The sequence below is a fragment of the Monodelphis domestica genome, chromosome 2, assembly GCF_027887165.1.
Source record: "Monodelphis domestica isolate mMonDom1 chromosome 2, mMonDom1.pri, whole genome shotgun sequence".
Lineage (NCBI taxonomy): Eukaryota > Metazoa > Chordata > Mammalia > Didelphimorphia > Didelphidae > Monodelphis > Monodelphis domestica.
Window position 1 is genome coordinate 132382781 of NC_077228.1, and position 23898 is coordinate 132406678.

At 38.8% G+C, this 23898-nt stretch overlaps 2 protein-coding genes across 3 annotated transcripts in view; both read right to left on the bottom strand.

Moving 5' to 3' along the window:
* Positions 1-21599, bottom strand: part of HHIPL2 (HHIP like 2) — a 148858-nt gene extending 127259 nt beyond the window's left edge. Inside the window, exons 1-5 of one of the 2 annotated variants that reach the window (XM_056815967.1) lie at positions 19680-21599; positions 8295-8947; positions 6341-6484; positions 3661-3992; positions 2421-2547 (exon numbers count right to left, since the gene is read on the bottom strand). In XM_056815967.1, coding sequence (XP_056671945.1) covers positions 2421-2547; positions 3661-3992; positions 6341-6484; positions 8295-8947; positions 19680-20012 — 1589 coding nt within the window. In that variant the 5' untranslated portion in view covers positions 20013-21599. The remainder of the gene's footprint in view (positions 1-2420; positions 2548-3660; positions 3993-6340; positions 6485-8294; positions 8948-19679) is intronic. The other variant, XM_001375968.5, reaches the window with a different exon arrangement.
* A 102-nt stretch (positions 21600-21701) lies between these two features.
* The window catches only part of LOC130457151 (TATA box-binding protein-associated factor RNA polymerase I subunit A-like), a 50903-nt gene continuing 48706 nt past the window's right edge, over positions 21702-23898 (bottom strand). Inside the window, exon 11 of the mRNA XM_056815968.1 lies at positions 21702-22210. Coding sequence (XP_056671946.1) covers positions 22095-22210 — 116 coding nt within the window. The 3' untranslated portion in view covers positions 21702-22094. The remainder of the gene's footprint in view (positions 22211-23898) is intronic.

A 23898-nucleotide genomic window follows, 5' to 3' on the forward strand; every position in this document is an offset into this window, starting at 1 on the left:
ATCATAACTCACCCTGAGTGACTTAGAAGGAGGCTAAAGAAAGGGGAGAGGGGAAGCTGAAAGGCTTCTGAAGGAGGAAAATGGGAGGAGGGTAGACAAAATTTGATCCATTAGTTATCTAGTATACATCAAATATACACCCCCCAAAATATATCTATTACAAACCAGGAGAACATTATACACAGAGATTGATACACTATGGTACAATTGAATGTAATGGACTTCTCTACTAGCAGCAATGCAATGATCCAGGACAATTCTGAGGGACTTACAAGAAAGAACACTATCCACATCCAGAGAAAGAACTGTGGGAGTAGAAACAAGAAGAAAAAACAACTGCTTGATCACATGGGTCAATGGGGATATGATTGGGAATGTAGACTCTAAACAATCACTCTAGTGCAAATATCAATAATATGGAAATGGGTCTTCATCAATGGCACACGTAAAACCCAGTGGAATTGTGTGTTGGTTATGGGAAGGGGTGTGGGAAGGGGAGAAAAAGAACAAGAATCTTGTATCCATGGAAAAATATTCTAAATTAATTAATTAAATAAAAATTTCCAGATTAAACTAAAATAAATCTTAGAGTGAATAAAGAATGTATTAGTTTATTTAGCAAAGGAGTAATATAGCAAATCTATACTTGAAGAATATCGCTTTGGCAGATGTGTGGAGGTACTGGGATCCTTCCTTCAAGCAGATAGAGTTTTCAAGCAGAGAAGTTAGATAACCACAAGCTGGGGGTGTTACACAGAGGATTCCCATTCAGGTACTAGCTGGACCAGATAGGTCCTGGCATCAACTTTCAGTTCTAGAATCTGTGGTCATTTTGGCACCTTTTCTCTTTTAGATCTTACTCGTAATTTCAGTTTTACTAACTTTAAACTTTAAAGTTTTGGATTCAGATTACAATTTAATACAAAAGAAGCTAAATGAGAGCTAAGCCAAAGGGGTTCTAAAAATAAATAAGAAAAAAATAAGAAATGATTTATAAAACTATTTTTATTGGAGCTCATCAATAGCTGGGAGCTAGGCAGCTTTCTAGTGGAAATTAGGAAGCTTCCTAATGGAAGCTATCTATCCTAGGGAGCTATCTTCAAAGCAAGGACTGAAGAAAGAGTTCTACTCACACCCATACCTCTGTTCTTTAATGATCTGCTTTTGGGGACAAGCTACTGAAAGAATAGGAGTCAAGTCCCAACCTTGGACTCTGCCCCTAAGCTCCCTGGCTCTGATAAGTTAGTTGTTGCTTTATCTTGCCCAGATTGTAACTATTCCCTACATCTCATCACTCTCCTCATCAATTCATTCTCCATTCAGCTGCCAAACTGATATTAATGTGCAGGTCTGAACGTATTACACCTCTGCTCAAGAATCATCATTGGCCTCTTGACTCCCATTAGTGGCTCATGCATACAATTAAAATCTTGTATACATTAATATGCAATAGAAACATGTGACCAGTATCCATTTACAAAATAATAATTATAAAGCCTGTTATATAATATGTCATACAAATGCCAAGCTATTAGTATAATTTCAGCAGGACTCCCAAAGGAAGTTCTTGGTCCCTCACTGCAAGTATGCTGTCAAAAGCTCCTTGATAGACCTGGAGCCAACCTATCAGCATTTTTTAAACATTTGCTTTGGATCAGGCACTTGGATAGAAATATTAAGTGGAGGATCTTGGATTCTGGCTTTGGTGTTCCTCACTTACCTTCTCTGGGCCTCAGTTTTCTGAGTTTTAAAGAGAGATATATGAGTTAGTTAAGAGGTTCTTCACCTGGAATCCATCACCTTTTTAAAAGGAATCTATTTAGATTCCTTTCCTATTTAGATTCTATTTAGATTTCAATCGAATTGATTTCCCTTATAATCCTATGTATTTTTAGCTTATGTATTTAAAAGCATGATTCTGAGAGAAAGGATCCACCCAAAGGGGTCTATGACACAGACATACAAAAGGCTAAGAGACCTGAGCTAGGTATGATCTTAGGATAATAGATTCAGAGTTAGATGGGAATTCAGAGATTATCTAGTCCAACTCTCTCATTTTAGAGAAGAAACTAGAGTCTAGAGGTAAAATAACTTTCCTATTGTAATATCCTGATGATAAATTCCATTGTTCTCCAGATTCAAGGTCAAAGTCCTTCAAGATTATCCTTAAAGAAAGAAAAGAAGGGAGGTAGATGTAGAAAGGGAAAGTATGGGGAAGAGATGAAATAAAACTATCCAGCTAAAGAATGATTCCTGGAATTAAAATAAGAAACATGGAGGATCATGGGATCATAAAGCAAAAGTCAGATGGGACCTTTGAGATAATTTGATCCATCGCCCCCATTTTATAGGTAAAGAATCTGGGGCCCTGGGAGATTAAGAGACTTGCCCAAGATAATACAAAATATAAGCATCCTTACCCACTCATAAAGTCCCCAAAGATGTAGAGGCCATTTAGGTTTGGCGATTCACAACCCCGATAAACATATCCTCCAGTAACTGACTTTCCTACCAAATGGTCATAAGCATAGATTGGCAGGATGTCATCTGTCAAACAAAAAGAGAAACAGCTACTCTTAATCAGGTAAAAGAATTCACAGGTGATGTAGCAGAAACTGATATATGGCAGGGGGAAAAAAAAACAGCTTTGCAAGTGTTTTTGTTTCTGTTTTTGTTTAACTAATGCAATACAGAAAGTAGCCATAGAGGTATTCGAGAGATTAGCAAATCCTTCTAAGGAAAAGCTTGCAGAGTCACAACAGTAGCCCTGTAAAAACCTCAAAATACAAAAAAAAAAATTTTAATTAGCAAAAAAAAACCTCAAAATACAAAAAAACTACAACCAAAGAATTAGAAGTACACATTTAGAGCAAGAGTTTGTCACAGTCTGTGCCATGAGCACCCAAGAAAGGAGGAAGAGCCAAGATAACTAACAAATGAGACTGATACAGTGAAATGAAATTTACTTTTGGGTACTTGGTGAAAAAGAAAGGATCCAGGCAAGGGGCTAGTTTTTCTGTTCAATCCAATGAAGTATTTATGGCCTCTCTTTCCAGCACCCACAAGCAAACAAAAGCAGAGAATGTTGAATTCTCTGATGCTTTTATTTCAGGCTTTACACCCTGACCCTCCCATCCTCTTTTCCTTTCCCTTTCCCCTCATCTCTTTCTCGCTCTGTCTCTGTCTGCCTCTCTAGGTCTCTCTCTCTGTCTTGGTCTCTGTCTCTGTCCTCTCTATTTCTCTGTCTCTGTCTTTGTCTCTCTCTGTGTGTCTGTCTGCCTATCTCTCTCTCTGTCTCTTGATCTTTCTCCTCTGTCTCTGTCTCTCTCTACTCAGCCTCTCCTCTGTCTATTTCTGTCTCTATTTCTATCTCTGTCTCTCTGTCTCTGCTTCTGTCTGTCTGCCTGCCTCTCTTTCTCTCCCCCCACCTCCTCTCTCTGTCTCTGTCTGTCTGTCTGTCTGTCTGTCTCTCTCTCTTTTCCTGGACATGTTGAATTCATCAGTAGAGCATAGTGTGTGGACACATAAGCAGTATGTTATGTGTTTCAGTGGTAGAGTTTGAATCCAGGTCTTCCTGACTCCAAGGCTCTCTCTGACTTTCATTATACCTTACTGCCTCTCACACCCCTATCCCTCCAGATTTCAGGTGGTCTTACTTACCTAATGAGGCATTATGACAGAGTTTAATGTCGTAGCACTCAAACCCCTCCTTAGCTCTCCAGCCATAGTTCCCTCCTTTCACAATGAGGTCTACTTCTTCAAACCTGTTCTGACCCACATCACCGCAGAATATCCGGCCTCGGCCCTTCTGGGTGGTGGGGTCACCCCGATCGACCGCACAGCGCCACATGTTCCTGACTCCATAGGCATAGATTGCGGGATGAGCCCCTGGCTCAGCGACAAAGGGGTTATCTGGTGGGATTCGATAACGCTTGTTATCTGAGCCTCTCCAGTTCACATCTATCCTCAACACTTTCCCCAGCAGTGAACTCCTGAAAAAAAGCCAAGAAAACAAATGAAAGGAGAAAGGGGGTGTGAGGAGGGAGAAGAGTTAGCAATGAGTGAGAGAATAAAATAACAGGGGCAACTGCAAATTCTGGATGGGGCAAACGCCACAGAATAAGCCTGAGGAGAGTAGCACAGTTGGGAAAGAGGATGGGGAGAAGCTTTAGATTCAGGGGCATAAAACCCAAGAATTGAGGAGGTGGAACACTAAACACCCCTGTATGCCAAGATCTTGGCTCTTGCTGGGAAAGCTATTGCTGAGGGGAAGGAATAAGGCAAGACAGTACCAGGGAAGAGTCCTAGGAGTTGAGGGGAGGAGGAGGAAGAAAGAAACATTCATCTAATAACTTCCCATTTTAACTAATTCTTCTTTCTAACCAGGTGCCTAGCTTTTGAAGCCATGCAAGGAGCAAGGGTTGTGTTGTCAGAGTTCAAGGAATCATTCCTTACGCATTTATTAAATACCTACCATGTATAAGGTACTGTAATCCTGGGATGAGGAGGCAAAGACAAAAATGAAACTATTTCACTCTATTACCAAGTGAGAAGATCAAACTGACCCTGTATCGTTTAGTATTGATCCTATTTAGAGTTAATTTATGTTGTCCTGTAACTGCCCAAGCCATAGTTCTTTGACTCTGAACTTAGGGCAGAAATTCAGACAACCTGTGATGAGGTAAGTTTAGAAATCCAGTTTTCCTGCTAATCACTGTTCTATTCTTGCCTCAAGGAATTCTGCTGTCCTTGGAGGATGCAGGTGGGCACCGGAGAGTCTGGTCTAGTATCTTTACACCACCAAGTTATCCTCCAAGGATGTCTGGTTTGCTATCCAAAGAAGTCTGGTCCACTGCTCTAACTTTGCTAATGAACTGTTTTCAGTCACGAGAGAGAACAAGGGGGCTGTGCTAGCCCTCATTAACAACTTTCAACCAAAATCAAACCTCAACTCTGTAACCAGTTATATTGTCCTCACCTTTAGGATGCTGCCATGACCCTGTAAACAGCATAACTTGCTCCCCACCTGCAAAGTCCTATTCTTTATTCTGTACTTTCCTAAAACTACAAAAGGGGAGCTGTCCTTCTGCTTAGAGTCTTAAAGGAGGCAAGCCAATGACTCTTTTATTATCAAGTTCAGACCCTTGAAGAAACTGTTATCTTGCTTGGAGAATACATGCTTCAGTCTACCTCTGTTGAATTTCACTCAGACACAAGTTTGCCCCTGATTTCACTATGTAACCCTGGGCAAGTCTCCTCCTTTCTAAGCACCTCAGTCTTTTCTTTTTTTTTTTAACCCTTACCTTCTGTCTTGGAGCCAATACACAGTATTGACTCCAAGGCAGAAGAGTGGTAAGGGCTAGGCAATGGGGGTTAAGTGACTTGCCCAGGGTCACACAGCTGGGAAGTGGCTAAGGCCAGATTTGAACCTAGGACCTCCCATCTCTAGGCCTGGCTCTCAATCCACTGAGATACCTAGCTGCCCCCAAGCACCTCAGTCTTTTCATCTGAGAAATGGGATGCTACTGCTCAATCTCAGGGAGGTATTAGGAATATAAAAAAAAGAGTGGGGGTTCCATTCTTCCAAATGTATTCAAGATGAAAGGTGACTTTTACCTAGCTTCCCAAGTCAACAGTCTGGCAACAAGTATTTATATCAAGGGCTTATTTATGCCAGGAAACTGTACCAAAGCACCAAGGGTACAAGGAAAGGCAAAAATACCATTAGAGCTGACAGTCTCATGGAGAAAACGACTTGTAAATCTCTAGGTATTTACAAGACACATACAGTGTAAATGGAAGGTAACCTTAGAGGAAAAGGCACTAACAACCTGGGGCCTCAAGCAAAAGGTGAGAAAGGTCTCTTACAGAAGCTAGAATTTAAGCTGAGTCTTGAAGAAAGCCAAGAATATCATGAGTCTTGGCAATAAGGAAACTGACTTGCTTAAGTATATAAAATACTTAAAATACATAAAATTATATAAATATATATAAAAATAATATAAATATAAATTTAAAATATAAATATAAATTATAGATGAAATACAATTTATTCTGTAGTGAAAGGTACTATGGGAATCCAAAAGCTTAATTAAACCAAATGAGGCATCCTGTTGAAATTCTAGAATTTGAACCCTGAAAAAAGAGCTAAGTGGGGCTGCTCTACAGAATAACCTCACACAGTGAGGGGTGGCTAAGCAGCATGCCTTGACTTCATACCTATGGCAGGTTCAAAGAGTCTTTTGGTCTCCACCTTCTAAGAACATGCCTCATTTTGGCTGCTGTCCCCATCCAAGAAAGTACCAGGCGTAAGTAGATTGAAACCCAACCTCTGACTTACTTGTTCTGAGCATTTCCAAATTTGCCAAAGGGATCTCCAGCTTGTCCACCGTCTCCAGTGAATATATACAGATAACCATCAAGGCCAAAAAGGAGTTGCCCCCCATTATGATTGGAGGCTGGCTCTTCTAACTCCAGGATGACCCTAGAAGAGAAGGATAAGTCATGTATATAGCCTGGACACAAACTGAAAATCTCAAACAGAGAAATAATTAGTCTTTCATGAAAGTTGAGATATCCCAGGTTGCCCAGGCCCAAGCAGCTTCCTATTTTCAGGTTACAATCAGGACAAGTAGGCTGTAGTTAAAAAAAAAAATTCTTTCCCTGATTAGCTAGGAATTCACCTATGGAGTGTGCTAGACTGATGGCCTGGGTGCTAAATTGGGTTTATTTATTTATTGAGTCAAGCAAGACCTCTAGGAAGAATACTTCTATGAATGTGACCTCCATCTTGGATTCTGTACCTCATTTATTTTGGTTATGTGTAAAAGTATGCTGGTAAATATTTAACAACTGGTTCAACTTAAAAACACACAGATGCAAGAAATACTTTTAAATTTAATCTGCATCATTAACATTATCTTTATCACTTTAAATCCAGATTTACAACAAATTTCCAAGATATGAATACTCATCCTGAAAATTTAACAAATGGCTTCCAAATGGTATTCACTAGCTCTAGTGCATCCTTCTAATTCCCTGGCAAATATTTTTAACCCGGACCTTGCCTCAGGTGAATTAGCGGAAGGAGGACTCCCCAACACCCCATTTAAAGGGAAAAGGGGACTGACTTCCCAGAGATAATCAGAATTACTCTAATGGCTATGAGAGAAATGAATGGAAAGCCATGGTCCATAGGTAACAAGGTGGTGCCTCATAAAGAGACTGGATTTGGAATCAGAGGGATTTATTTATGAAAACCAGGTCTGTCAACACTTACTGCTCATGAGGCTTTGGGCAACTTACTTTTTAGCTCTCTGGACCTCAGCTTCCTTTTTTATAAAATGAGACTAGGTTATATTAGATAACTCTAAGGTTTCTTCTAGCTATAAACCTAGGGTTGCATAATGACAAATCTTTCTCAGGCAATACCTTGTGAGTTCAGTCACTGAAAACTGCTCCCATGGCCAATGTAAACTTATTGGATCCTGAGAGCGTGGTTGTTAAATGTTTCACCCATAACCAATTATATCTCAGAAACAAATCAGGACTTGATTTATTGTTTGGCTGATTATCTAAACTTAAAAAAAATACTGAAGATGTTAGTAATGCGGATCAAATTTAAAAGTATGTCCTACATGCATTTGTTTTCTTGGATAGCTAGTTGTTAAACATTTACCAGCTCACCCCTACATATATGATCCAGTATCATTTTATTACAAGTAGATAAGGCACCGTCTCCCAGGATTTCACCTCATTCTTTGAGGATCTAGAATTCCAAACAATGTACTCATGATTCTTAGAAGTGTCGTACATTTTTAGTATGGGTTTTACCCAAATAGTTTTTATAAGTCCCCATCTTTATCAAACAATTTTAAATGGCTTATTCAAATTTAGTAAATAAGGAGTTCAAAATAACTGGATTTGAATTATTGTGTCTCTTCTCCATGGTCTTTGGAATTTCCCAATACATCTCTTTAGATAGTGAGAAAGAGGCCAAAAGACTTTAAAAAGGGGGGGGGGGGGGAATGCCCTCCTTTCTATGTGCTTCTGCTTTTTCTTCTAGTATAGACACAACACTGTCTATACTTTTTGTAAGTCCAGTTGAAGTTCCACTCAAACAGTGAAACCCCATAAGAGTACTTGAATAGAGAGGACACATTGTGCGTCTATTCTGAGCATCCACATTACTTGGCAATGTCACTCTGGAAATGTGATGAACCGCAGAACCCAGTCAACTAAAGATGTTCTTATAAGTCATCAAAAAAGTCTCTGCCACCTGTAAAACTTCTTACCTTTCTGATTTTAGATCAGCCTTATTACTATCAGCCCGGGAAACCTTCATCTCACTGATACGAATTTTCTCTGCCTTCTTCTTGCCCAGGCATGAGTAATAAATATAGAACTTGAGATTATGTTGGAATTTGGGGTGGAAAGCTAAGCCCAAGAAGCCTCTCTCATCACCTATCCATGGGGTTGTCAACACCAAGCTCTTAAGGTCCAGAAAAGGTTCTTCTAAACGGCTCCCATCTGGCAGATAGACCCATACCACACCGATCTGTTCAGCAACAAAGAGGCGATGGGTACCATCCCCAGCATGGACCATGGAGACTGGGTTCCTCAGCCCATTGGCCACCTCAGTCAGACAGAGCTGCAAACAGCCCTTTCGATCCTCCACCACAACTCCAAGATTGCGATTAAGATTGTCATTCCTTAGCACATTGGGAAAACAGTAATCCTGGTCTGGGAGATTGAGGTAGTGACAGAAGTGAGCTCCATCCTTCAACTGGGACTCCTGGATATGGTGTTCATTAGTCAGCAGAGAGATGGCAGAATGGCAATTGGAATGGAATGCTGAGCAGTAATCGGAGCAAAGGCCTGGGAGATTCCGGAGGGGTGTCTGAGGGTTTTCAGCATCATAGAGATGAGCCGCATAGGGAGAGCACTCCTTGAAAGAGGGAGAGATGGGTCAGAAGATCTGAGTTTGAGAAAGAGCATTGTGAACCTTTAAGTCAGAGTGTCTCAACCTAAGGTTTATGAACTTATAAAAATATTTTTGATAACTGTTTTTCAATATAATTGGTTTCTTTTGTATATTTATTTTTTATTTAATGCATTTAATAATATTATTCTGAGAAGAGGTCCCTAAGCTTCTTGAGAATTTCAAAGTGGTTTATGATGCAGAAAAGGGTAAAACTCCTGTTTTTAGCACTTTCTATACTTCTAACCACTTAGGGAAGCTCTAGTATTCTATGTTACCTCCCCTTGCCAAACACATGCCCTGCTGAAGACTAATCCTGCTAGGCTATACATACAGACACAAAATATATGCATAATAAAAAATAAATACATGCATACATATGTATGTGTGTGCATGCCCTCTCTGAGCTTAGTCTGTTTTTTAAATGTCCCCAAGGAGTCAGCCATCAAAACTATCTTAAGCTAAGTAGCTATGGGTTTTTCTCACAGTGCTGTTTGACTCATCCAGAAAGTAAATGAGCCCAGGGGAATATTTGGTTTGTTCTTTTACAGTGTTTATTCATGTAAAACACATTCATGCACCCTTTCCTCAGCTCAGCTCCTCCTTTATTGAGATTAACTGAACAAACACATCTTTCATCTCTAAAAGGATTCTATCACTTTCAATATCTATGCATCAATAAAATATTTTGTTGGTCACTGGTTTATCACATTTTGAAGGTTTTAGATGTGAAAGGAACATTTAGGAAAAAGCTTAAACTTCCAGAGTTCTTGGGCCTACACACACACACACACACGCACGCACACACGCACACTAACAGAGGCAGACCGAAGCAGGTAGCTGAGGTGAAAATGAAAAGATAACAAAAAAGACATTTCCCTCCCTGTGAAGAGAGGCCACACTCTTAAATAATCAAGTCCAGCCCTTTAAAAATTAACCCCATTTCCCCCTTCCTAAAGAGGAGAGGAAGAGGTCCATGGCAGCTCTAAATCTATGATTTTGTTACCTTATGCCCCTGTCTCTCCTCCTGGCTCACACTTGATTAGCCATGCAGAGTTCACTGAGCCTACCGTTCTTACTTAAATTGTCTCTGTCTTCTCCATCTCCAAACCATCTCTTCACTCTTACTGGTACAATTCTGGCTATTCTGATGATATCTCTTCCAGATGGGCCATGATGGTGCCTGTGTTTTTTCTTTCTTATTATGGTTTGCTCGTTGCTCTTCACAAAAGGTCTTTAAAATTTAAGGCATGGAATAGTCTGAATAATCTTTCCCATATAAAATTCAAAGCCACTAGACGGGATCTTGGGGAAATTTCCCAGTCCAAAAGTCCAGTGTCTCTTCTTGCAGAGAGATCAAGTGACTTGCCCCAGGTCACACAACCAGTGAGTGTCAGAGACCAGATTTGAACCTAAGTCTCCCGGATACTTGAAGCTAGCTCTCTATCCACTTATGCGTTATTGCCCCTCTGAGCACCACAGAAATGTCAGGTCTAATTTTTAAGATTGCTTTGGATCCAGAATGATATTAATAGGCTGTATCCATCTACCATCACCCATTAAAGAAAGGGAGAATGGCAAGTAAAAGAAATATGAAACAGTAAGGAAAGAACAATAGATCTGAACTGAGAAGACCTAGCAAGTCACTTCATTTTGGGCCCTAGATCATCTGTAAAATGATGAGCTTAAATTAGTTGATTTAAACTTTCATAAATGGTCAGGACTCTTCTGTTCTATTCCTAGGTATATGACAAGTGCATTTATTTTTTTTACTGGAACCTGTATTAGTATTTATAAAAACATTTATTGAGTGAAACTTATCTTGGAATAACTCACTGAATTTCTTTGTTGTTGTTGGGTCATTTTTCAGTTGTGTCTGACTTTCATGGCCCCATTTGGGATTTTCTAGGTAAATAAATGTACTGCAAGTTTGCCATTTCCTTCTCTAGCTCATTTTATAGATGAAGGAAATAGATGAGGCAAGCAGGGTTGGTGACTTGAATGGGGTCATATAGCTAGTAAGTGTCTTTGGCTGAATTTCAACTCATGAAGATGAGATTTCCTTAGTCCAAGCCCAGTGCTCTATCCACTGTGCCATCTAGCTGCCCTCATTAAATTTATAACTTCATTTTAATAAGCATCCTCCAGACTAGTCCCAATGGGGGAGGGCATGAACATTCCATGATCTTATCAGTGCCCTCAAGGAATTTGGGGGGAGCCCTTTGGGAATTCTTTAGATCCTATAGCAGAACTTTCTAATCTTTCCTAAATGACACATCAGCTAGTTGGTACAGTGGGTAGAGCACCAGGCTTAGAGTCAGGAAGACTCTTCTTTGTAAGTTCAAATCTCACCTCAGGTACTTACTAGCTATGTCACTTAACTCTATTTGCCTCAGTTTCCTCATCTATAAAATGAGTTGGAGATAGAAATGGCAAACCACTGCACTATCTTTACCAAGAAAACCCCAAATAAGGGCATGAAGACACAATAGAAAAATGACTGGACAATACATACAAAAAAATGCTATAACTACATTCTTTCAAGGTTAAGTATGATAAATAAAGAAATCTGAGGTATGATTGACATCAAAACTTATGTGGGACCAGAGAGTAATGAGATTAATTTTACTATATATGTTATAAACTGAACATAAAGACAAGAAGCAATTGGAGAAATATGATCCTATCACAGGGATGCTTCCATATCCATGTTGTTGCATTGGCTATCCCCACCAACCATACTTTAAATGCACTTTTTCCTTATTTCTACTTCTTAGAATGCCTCAACTTGTACATGTTTCCAATAGAATGCAAACTCCATGAAGGTAAATGCAAAAAAAAAGTAGGCTCTTTTTTCCCCCTTAAACCCTCACCTTCTGCCTTAGAATCACCACCAAGTATCCATTCCAAGGAAGAAGAGGGGTAAGTTCTCAGTCCAGATCCATTGTTCTTTCCTCACTGTATCACATTTCTCTTACTTTCCATTCTCTCTTTATTTAATGTGTGATGGCAGATGGATACAGCCTATTACTGTCATTCTGGATCCAAAGAGATCTTAACTGGAGTTAAATGACTTGCCCAGGATCACACAGCTAGGAAGTGTCTAAGGCCACATTTGAATCCAAGACTTCCTGTTTCCAGGCCTGGTTCTCAATTCACTGAGTCACCTAGCTGCCCCTACAGCAGATTCTTTATAAATGATTGATTGTTTGATGCTCAGAATACAGGATTCTGAGTAAACAGAATTCATCCAATACATTTCTTATATTAATTTTATTTTTCATCTAGACCTGTGATTTCACTATTGTAGGAAAGCCTATCTACCAATGCAAATCAATGACTATTTTACAACTTCAAGTCCTGGAGAGATGACTGGAGCACTGAGGATTTAAGTGATTTCCTCAGGATAATATAGTTGGCATGTGTCAGAGGCAGGATGTGAAATGTTGTTTTCTGACTCGGAACCTGTTCCTTTATCCAATATGTTTCTCTACTGCTATATGAAAATATATACAATAAATACATGTTTATTAGGTAATTATTAACAAATAATCCTGGACTCAGGAGAAAGAACGCCATCCACATCCAGAGAAAGAACTGTGGATGTAGAAACAGAAGAAAAACAACTGCTTGATCACATGGGTCGATGGGGATATGACTGGGAATATAGACTCTAAATGATCACTGTAGTGCAATTATCAATAATATGGAAATAGATCTTGATCAATGACACTTGTAAAATCCAGTGGAACTGCTTGTTGGCTGGGGAGGGGGGGAGGAAAAGGGGGAAGGAAAGAACATGAATCATGTAACCATGGAAAAATATTCTAAAATAATTAAATAAATTTTTTCAAAAAAAAAAAAAAAGACATAATCCTGGTCCTCAAAGAGCCTTCTGTTGAAATAAAAAAACGGAATTAATACTAATCTGAAGACTTCATTAACATAAGGTCTTTAGAAACTAATATAAAACAAATGAAATTCCATTGTGACTGGGCATGAGCTCATTACTGTGTTTTTTTTTTTTCAGTTAGTACACAATTAACTGGATTAGTGTTGGGCCAACAAGCAGTAAAACAAGAAATATGAAAAGTTCAAGTTAGCATTTCAAAATAACATTTTGCCAGTTCACTCCAGCTATAGAGTAAAGGCTTAAAGTTTGGTGACCTTTGTGAGCTGAAACACATATTCTCCTTTAATAGCCTCTTGGAAATAAGGAACTCCTCCTGGATTTCTTGAAAGCAAAAATCTCTGCTTTTAAACCTACCCCAATACAAACAAAATCCAGCAAATCCACTGCCATTCCTTCAGCATAGAGTTGCTGAGTTTTATTTTCAAATCTCCCATACAAAATTCAAAGCCAATTCCAACTCTGGGACTGACATCTAGACTCCCCAAGAAATACTTTGTGGAAGTGAGGGAATTGAGGGGATTAGACTAGCAAGTAGTAGTGGGAACTGAGGCAATTGAGTGAACCACACTGACACCATCTTGTGACTCAATTCTGGAGCCAGTTTAGTTTCTATGTAATTACTATGAGTCTAGCCCAACTTTTGTCTTATGATAAAACCTGGAAGTTGTGGAAACTTGAAGAAAACCTTACTGCATTGTTTGGACGTAGCCCTTCATAGCTGAGAGGCTGGACTATCTCTACTTGCTGTCTAGTGACTCTTAACTAAAAGAATCTACAGTGCATTGACTAGAAACTAAGGCAAATCCTAAGACTGATGCAAGGAGTTTTCTTATAACTTTACATTTTATATGAAAACTTACTCCATACTGATCAATCAGTTGTTTCCAAATTTCTTTGATTGTTTATAACTACTTGGGGGTGTAGGGGTGTAGGACCCCTCTTTTTCTGAATTGAGGGAATTGTGCTTGTTCATTTTCCCCCTCCCAACTTGAAAGTTCCTACTCTTTCATACCATTAGAAAGCCAATTATTTAATGTTTTATTGTTTCCTTTTAATGAAATGGCCTTATTTGATTAACTGCTTTTAAAGTATAATAATCTATTTTCCCACCCCATCCCCTGCATTCGTAGTCCATCCCTAAGTTGAGGAAGGGTTCAGATTTATTATTATTGGGCAATTGGCATGCATTGCTTAATAAGTCAATGTCATTGATCAATGACACTTGTAAAACCCAGTGGAACTGCTTGTTGGCTGGAGAGGGGGGGGGAGGCTCAGAAGATCAAACCTTTGTTTCCTTAGTCATTTCATTTTTTCACTCATCACAGTGGGATACAGGAGTCCCTGATGAGTAACAAAGTTGTCAATCATGTTTACTTATGAAAGCAATTCCATTGACCCACTGTCCAGAGGATGTGCTTTTCTGGTTTGGATGACAGTTTTTCCCCAATTTAGCCACTCTTGTTCAATTGTCCATACCTCCTTTGGGTATATAGTTAATACTTAAGTGATCAGCATTGAACTTCTGGAATCTGACTCTCTAGCATCATGCTCTAACCAACTGGGCTAACTTTTCTCAGATGAATAACTGCAGAATATTCCATATCTCTGAATTTCGTAGTCCATACTCTAAAGGAAGTTCCAAAGAGCCATAAGAAATCCAAAACAAAAAATAACACTGACATTGGATAATCCAGAAACTGAATGATCCCTTAGCTATCTCAGAGTTTCCTAACCTGGGATGGTCCCCACCTCTTTTGCATTAACTTACCCTAAGGAAGAAGGAATGGCCCAGAAGATATTTTCAACTTAATACTCATATCCTCCAGTTCCTAGCATAGGGTCTTTATATGTATTAGCTGTTTAATAAATACCTACGACAGATTTGAAGGTACTTTCCACTTGTTTAGGCCTTTAGTTAAGCAAAATAATTGAACAAGATATGGCTTAAATTCCATTGTCAGAAGAAAAAAAAAGGCCATTTTGGCTAGAGATATTATGTGAGGCAGGCTTTTATTTCACAGGACAAGAGAAATAATTTGGAAAAAAAATATAAAAGACTCCAGAAACTGTGTTGGACTAATAGATGGAATTATAAGAGGACAATGGGCATTAGGATTTGAAAAAACCTCATTGTATTGAGAATTCTGTTCTTAAGAAGGGGACTGGTGGCAGAGGATCCTGAATAAGTCACATCCAAAGGTTTTGGGACAAAACCAGGGCCAACACTAAGACACTATTGGACAGGTCTTAAACTGGTTTGACCAATCTGGAAAATAACTTTGCAATTATGCAAGAGGAGTCACCAAGCTTTTCATAATGCAGTGTCCTCCTGCTGGTCATATATTCCAAGAAGACCAAGCACAGAAATAAATGCACCATCTATGTCAAAATAGTTACAGCAGGATGTCTGGGGGCACCAAAGCAGTGGTAGCAAAGTAGTTTCTCATTCATTGGGAAATGGCTGGACAAATTGCAATAAATGAATGTAATCAAAAAATGATCATCCTCAGAAAAACTTGGGGTAATTTAAATTAATGCAAACATCAAGAAAGTAGAAACAGGAGATCAATAAAAATAATGATTATAATGATGTAAATTAAAAGAATACTAAAAGAAAAATGCTGAGCAATTTTAATGATCAATCTTGGTTCTAGAGACCAAATGTTAAAACATATGGCATGTTTTAACATTTGGTCTCTAGATTCTATGTAGATTCTAGATAGGAAATTGGAAGACTACTGATATAGAATGTTGCAAACACTATTTGGCCTGGCCACTTGTGTTAGTTGGCCATTTTTCTATTTTCCTAGATGAAGCAGCAAAAAGATCTGAGAAGAAGCAGTATGTACTTGGCAGGTCAAACTACCACCAACCCTTGGCCACTTTCTCCCCTGAGAACACAGTGGACATTGCCCAGACTCCTAAACCCAAGAGCTTTGGGGATAGTAATGCTCCTCAAGCCACCAGACCTGCTTTCAACCCATAACTATATAAAAGGGAGAAATCATTGTGGTGAAGGGGCCTACCTCCTTCATCACCACAAGCAAGAACTTCTAATCAGTTGTTACTAACAGGTAGACAAGAGCCCTAAGAGTGACAGACCACCAGTCCTGCTCCTAGCCCAGCCTTCACAGTCATTGTCCAGATGGAAAAGAGGCCCTGATGGGTGGATTGGGCCACTACTCCCCACCTTGACTACTATCTCCCCTAGACCCTAGTTGAGAAAGCTTAGGACCCTGAACCCAAGAGGGCTGGAAATATCAGTTCCTCTAAAAACACAGGACCTACTTCCAGCCCAGGTATATACTGATAGCCATTACTGAGGGGAGAGACTATTGTGGAATCTGGGCCCATTTTCCTCATCACTACAAGCAGCACCTGCTGACCAGCTGCCACTGGGAGACAAATGAATACAGGAGTTTTGGGGACAAGAATTCATCATCTGACTAAAATTTTGGGGAAAATTGGAAAACTGTTTGGCAGAAACTAGGTATAGACGAACATCTCATACCATATACCAAAATGAGGTCAAAATGGGTAAAATGATTTAGATATAAAGGAAAGCTATCAAAAGTAAATTAGGGGAGCATGAAAAAAATGTATCTGTCAGATCTATGGATAAGAGAAGAATTTATGACCAAACAAGGGATAGCAAGGATCATAGGAAATAAAATAATTTAAATTACATGAAATTTAAGAGAATTTGCAGAAACAAAATCAATGCAGCCAAAATTAGAAGGAAAGTAAGAAACTGGGGGTGAGGTGGATTTATAGCAAATTTCCTTGATGAAGGCCTCATTCTTGAATATATAAGAAACTTAGTCAAATTTATAAAAAAGTAAGGTCATTGCCCAATTGATAAATGGTCAAAGGATATAAACAGGCAGTTTTCAGAAGACATCAAAACTATATAAAATCACATGAAAAAATGCTCTAAATTATTCTTGATTGAGAAATGCAAATTAAAACAGCTCTGGGATTCCAGGTCACATCTATCAGATTAGCTAACATGACAGAAAAGGAAAATGATAAGTGTTAGAAAAGATGTGGAAAAATAGGTATACTAATGCACTGTTGGAGTTATGAACTGGAGAACAATTTGGAACTATCAAAGGATGATAAAATTGTGCATACCCTTTAAGCCAACAATATGGCCACTAGATCTAGATCCCAAAGATATCAAAGAAAAGGGAAAAGAATCTGTATGTACAAAAATATTTATAACAGCTTTTTTTTATGGCTGAAAAAAAATAGAAATCAAGGGGATGGCCATTAATAGAGGAATGGTTAAATAAATGGTATATGACTATGATAGAATACTATTGTTCTATAAGAAATGGCCAGGATAGTTTCAGAAATAACTGGGAAGACTTATATGAATTCACACAAAATGAAACAAGCAGAACCAAGAGAACATTGTACATATTAATAGTAATACTGTAAAGGTGATCAATTGTGAAAGACTTGGCTACTCTGATCAAGACAATGATTCAAAAAGATTCTGAAGGACACATAATGGAAATACTGCCCACCTCCAGAGAGAACTAATGAACTCTGAGTGCAGATCAAAGCATACTTTAAAATTTTGCTTGTATAATTTTCCTCCTATAAATTTCTTGCTTTTTTCCCAGCATGACTAAGAGGAAAATAAATTCTACGTGACTTCACATACATTATTGATATTATATTGCTTGCCTTCTTAATAAGTAAGGAAGGATTGGGAAAGAGGAAGAAAATTTGGAATTCAAAATTTTTTTAAATGAAGAAAAGAAGTGATGTCTGCTGACACATGCTTGACCTCTTTCCAACTAAATATATACAGGTAAATTAATGAAAGAAGTAGGGTGATTGTAGCCAGGAATAAACAACATAGCCCTGGGCCACAGATATCCTTCTTCCTGGTTTCTGAGTCTGGCACTGTTATGACTCTCTCCAAGAATTCTGGTAACATTATTAACCTCTTTGGCTCCATGAGAGTAGTAAGATCAGAGTGGGTTTGTGTCCTATTGTCTCTGTAGATTGAAGCTCTTAAAAGGCAAGGAGTGATTTTTTTTTGTCTTGTATTCCCAGTACCTGGCACATAGAATTCATTTAATAAACATTTGTTTGACTGATTAATTTAGAAATACCTAGGGAAATTAACTGGAATTGGCAACTCAAGTGAAAACTGTTCTCTAGAAGAATCTAGATATGTAGTTTCCACTGGAACTTGTTAGGAGTGGGGAGCTTTGAATCTGAGTTCTACCAGTCTAACTTTACCCTTTATACCTTAAACACACACACACATATCTCTATAGATATGGATATAGATATAGATATAGATATGGATATGGATATAGATATAGATATAGATATAGATATAGATATAGATATAGATATAGATATAGATATAGATATAGATATAGATATAGATATAGATATAGATATAGATATAGATATAGATATAGATATAGATATAGATTTTTTTAACTGGATCTGTGATTTCATCCTTGGGAGAGTCTGTTGAAGAATTTTTTCTACCAACGTATCTTTTGTGACCCTTCTTGACTTACATTGTTTGGTGCACCAAGATGTTACAGTGTATTGCTTAAGGAAACACAGCCAGTATGTGACAGAGATGAGACTTGAACCCCGATCTTGTTGACCTCAAGGCTAGCTCTCTAACATTATGCTACACTGCCTCTCTCGATGTACGTTACTGATGATTTTTCCCAATAAAATAATCTCTTCTGTTTCCTGGTGTTATTCCCTCTTCCTGCCTAACCTTCCATCTCCCATGCCCCAGTACTCTCAAAGTACAAATGTATTTTCACAGTTCACATTTTGAGGTTGAAGAAAACTAAGTTGGTGCTTCTTCGGAATGTGGATTTTGGCTGAATCCAGGAGAGTTGGTAAAAGCAAAGACTCCATGACTCACACCGTCAGCAGCATGACGTTTACTGAACCAGCTCCTGGAATTCTATGGAGCCAGGTTTCTGGGGACAGAACTGCTCTTTTTTACCCTTGCTCCCCCTGCCCTCGGCCCCATCACTATCCTGGCACTGAAGAGAAGACCCAGGAGGGACTGAATGCCATTGAATCCCCAGAAACTAGAGAGGACTCAGCAAAGAATGGCCCCATACTTTCCCCTCAAGGACTGAAGAAGATGCAGGAGTGGCTACACCTCCTCAGAAACCCATCCCCACTCAACTTTGACCCTCTTGCAAAAAAAAAAAAAATCCCATAAGGAAATTATTTCAAACTTCCCTGAGCATTAGAGAGAGGATACAGGTTAAAGAGAGAATCCTACAAAGTACAGCCACATTTTCTCTTCCAGAAAACTAAGAAGGCTCCAAGAAGCGCAGCTCCTGTCAGAGTCCTTGAAGTCAGTTAAAGCCTATCTTATACCCTTCTACTCTCTGTGGTGTCCCTGTCCATATAGGCAACATAGAGAAAAGGAATGCTAGTATAATCAGAACCTGGGAGGTTTAGCTGGCAAAGCTCCTATCCTGATGGGGAGCATAGGATTAGGAGCAGCCCCTGTAGGTAGTGAATTCCTTGTCACCAAGTCTTTAAATAGAAACTAGATGACTTCTGGTTGGTAATTCTTAATTAGGAACAGTTTGAAGTGTATAGTTCCTGCATTCCCCTCCAAATCTGAGATTAGTGATGGAGAAGAGTGGAATGGATTCTCCATTACTATTTCCATCTATCCTGGCACTGCCCCCTAGCAGCTAAGATCAGGCTTGTACCTATCCTTAAAGTCTCCATCCTTTGCTGCCTCATATCCATCATATCCTTCCCTACCTGGCACAGGATATCCTTGATATAACCACCACACAGCTCATGGCCTTTCAGGTCGAAGTACTCCATGATGTCCAAATAGCGGGCAGCAATGCGGTTGTCCTTGCTCTGATCACAGCAACCAAACGTTTCATAATAAGAGCAGAACTCTAGGTGCACAGGAGGTTTGAAGGGGGGCCCATAATCCAGGCACTGTGGATGTCCCTGAAGAAAGGCAGCCTGGCTTAGGAAGAGCAAGAGGCAAAAGCAAGAGACATAAGAAGATTTTGGAAACTGGGAGCCAATACTAGATGCTGGGATCCTTGGACCACCTCTAAGAACAAACCCTCTCAGCATCTTGGCCTGGGGAACACTCAAACTGCTGTTTACTCAGGTTGGCTTGCCTGCTTTCTACTTGATCCCTCCCTCTCTGTTCCTCCTCCTCTCCCTCCTCCTTCTTCCCCCTCTCTCCTCTTTCTCCATGAAGTTTTAGTAGCAATTTGCTGGGCAGAGCTCTTCCTAAAGGATAGAGAAGTCATTCTCCCTGTGAGATCTCCCCCATCTTCATTTAAAGGAGAGAGGGGAGAAATCCAACCACAATGAGACACAATGAGAAGCTGTTAAAAGACAGATCTCATCTCTGTTTCCACCCCATCCCCTACTCCTAGTGCTAAAATGATTATGATTGATCAATTAACAGAGGAAAATTATAGCCTTATAAGAGTGATTTTTAAGCTTCATTCTGACTTTAAGTCCAAAGAATCTGTAACTTTAATGTAACCTCAGTTCCAAAGTCCATTGGTTATGGGATTCTCCCGGTGAGTTAAAATCTGGTACCCTGGACTTTAGGACAAAGGTTATATTTTTAATATCAAATACAAAAGACCCTCATCAATGTCTAGGGAAAGAATAAGTGGGAAGTCATAATACTTCCCAGGTAGGACATCCATGTTTCAAAACAAGGGAACCCCAACCCAACAGGATCTTAACACTGCACATGAAAATGCAGTTCAGTGGAGAGGACCTTAAAAACATGATTTCAGAGTTATTTCAGGTATCACATAGGATGCTGGAATTGGTGAATTATACTTCAAATGACTGATTTGGGGGATACATCTGGGTAAGAACTCTATATCATTCTCCAGGAACAAAGGATGGGTACCAGCATATTAGGATGATATTCAATGGAATGATATTTTTGGAGACAGACATTGCACAGAATAAGAAAATACCAATAGGTTTTAACTTATACTATTGAAGAGACAACCCCCATGGACAACTGATCCAGAGAAGGATAGCACGGCTCCATGTAGTACTGCCCCAGGCAATATAATTTTGTAGAATTGCTATTGTGGAAAGGAAAACTGAATCAATCCTCTACAATTCCTTTGACTATAACACTATTAATACGTAGAATTACGAGCAGAGAATAACAGCAGACTGTTATTCATTCAGTCTGGATAAGTCTTATTCCCTGTCTTATCTAAGGAAGCCCTTCCCACTAGAAGACAGGTGCTGGGAAAAGCCCTTCATCATTACCATAAGGGAGAGTTTTTAACCCAAGAAAATGTCATCTATCCCTTCCCCCTCCTATTTTAATCTTTTATTACCCAAATTAGTGCTGCCCAGACACATCTTTTATTTAAAGCATTTTCTCTATATTGTCCCCATACTGTTATTTCATTTAACATTAGATTTTCATGAAGCCAATTCCTGAGAGACTGAAACAAACTATAATATCTGGAATATTTGCTTACTCAAAATACTCATGAATGATCCAAGAGAATGTTTACATTTCCCCCATCACACTGAAAAATCTCCACCTTATTGATGGTTCAATTAACCTGAAGGAAAACCAACAATATGAACCAAAAATGGAGCCCAAAGCCCACTTCATCCTAAACAGACAGCACCAACAGTGACTCTCAGATCTTTCTCTCAGGTTGACTTGCAGGAGTGCACCTTCACTCAGATGGGGAGAGACTCCAATACCCACAATGTATCTTATCACCAGATAGCATAAGGAATTACTTAACAAAGAGAATATTTCTTCTTGAATGAGCTATTTTATTATTCCTTAAAAAAGTTAGAAACAAAGAATAAACATAGTTGCAGTGAAGCTACAGTTATGCTGAAACAAGTTTTCTATGCAAAACTAATTATGAGAATTTTAAAATACAAAAACAATGTTTTTCCTGAAAACTGTCTTCTTTTAACAGGAGTACTTTTGTGTACACATTTTAATAATGCTTTTCATTCATTAAATGTCTTCCTCACAACCATCTTGTGGGCAAAGCAGGTAGGTATTTCCCCCAATTTATAGATAAGGAACTGCGTTGGTGTCTTTCACAAGATTATGCAGATGTCAAAACTGGAACACAAATTGAGGTCCTTTGACTAATTCCAGTGATCTCTTCATTATACCATAATTTTGGAACACTAGAGTTCTTCTGAATTTAAGATATTGTGTTTCATCACAAATCTCTTCACTGTTTTAATACTTTTCTCTTGGACTTTACGACCTTGTTTACAAACATACATAAAATATTTGCAACCTGAAAGACAAAAAGCACAGAATTGTAAAAATCTGACACAAAACTTAATCTGTATCTCTACGTTGTTATTTACTTCAACCTAGTTTTATTATCTTTGCCAAGAATCTCAATCCCACAGAGCACCCAATTCATATGTAAGACCTTTATTCCTATGTCCAAAGGCATATATATAACCCAATTACTTCAACTTAACTTGACTAGCATTTACTGAGTGCCTACTATGTGAATAGGAAGGCAAAAGTGAGACAGTTCCTGTCCTCATAAAGATCATTAAACTGGCAGTAAACAACATATTCAAAGATGAGTAGATGAAAAATGTCTACAGAATAAATACAAAGTAATTTCAGGGGAGACAAGTGAGCGGATCAATAAAGGTAGGCCTCCTATAGAAGAAGGCACCAAAGGTGAAGGAATCTGAGTTGATGTTCAATGGGGTAAGGTCTCAGAGAAGATGGTAACAGGGACATATGAAAAGGAATTTTGTGGGAGCAGCTGGGTAGCTCAGTGGATTGAGAGCCAGGCCTAGAGATGGGAGGTCCTAGGTTCAAATATGGCCTCAGACACTTCCCAGCTGTGTGACCCTGGGCAAGTCACTTAACCCCCATTGCCTAGCCCTTACCACTCTTGTGCCTTAGAACCAATACACAGTATTGATTCCAAGATGGAAGGTAAGGGGAAGAAAGAAAAGAAAAGAAAAGAAAAGAAAAGAAAAGAAAAGAAAAGAAAAGGAAAGGAAAGGAAAGGAAAGGAAAGGAAAGGAAAGGAAAGGAAAGGAAAGGAAAGGAAAGGAAAGGAAAGGAAAGGAAAGGAAAGGAAAGGAAAGGAAAGGAAAGGAAAGGAAAGGAAAGGAAAGGAAAGGAAAGGAAAGGAAAGGAAAGGAAAGGAAAGGAAAGGAAAGGAAAGGAAAGGAAAGGGGTTTTGCCTTAGCATGGAAACAGACTACCTCTTCCTCTGAGGTTGGAGCAATAGAAGAGAGAATGGACACTGATTTTGAGAGAATATGAGGTGCAGGTATCAGGAATACGAGGGAAATCCTGAAAGATGGCCTATGTTAAGTCTTTCTGAAGAAAAATAAAGCGTTCAGCAATAACACTGTGAATATACTACGGAAGTAAATATAAAACAAAAAAAGCAATTTGAGTCTGAGACTACTGGCTATATTATTGATTTAAATTGCTTTTTAAGATTAGTAACTGATATAATGTGCTGAAATTCATGTGCTATGGTCATATTTCTAACACATCATCAGGATAGTATATGCTTTTTTTACTTAAAATTTAATAAATATTTATTAAACTATTTTGGTGATGAGGAATATATATTGTATGTTATTTGTCAATGCTACTCAATCAAACCTATACCATATTCCATAAAACAAATTCTCTGTGACTGATTCTTCCTCTGGATCTACTGTACTAAAGTTCTTAGTGGTTTCATGGAGCAAGGGTCAAGAATTTGGAAAAGGAAGGAAAAGAAAGGAAAAGAGAGGACACATGAGGAGCTTGTCCATCCTTCTTACATCTATGTGAGATGGAAAGATGGAAAATACAAATTGACAATGATTTGGGACTAGAATTAAACAAGAGGTGAAGACTGGAATGGATTGGATTGCCTTCAGGAAATTGCAAAATTTCTTTAATGACTCCAAGCTTCTCCCCGAAACAAAGACTCACTTTTTTAACATCAAA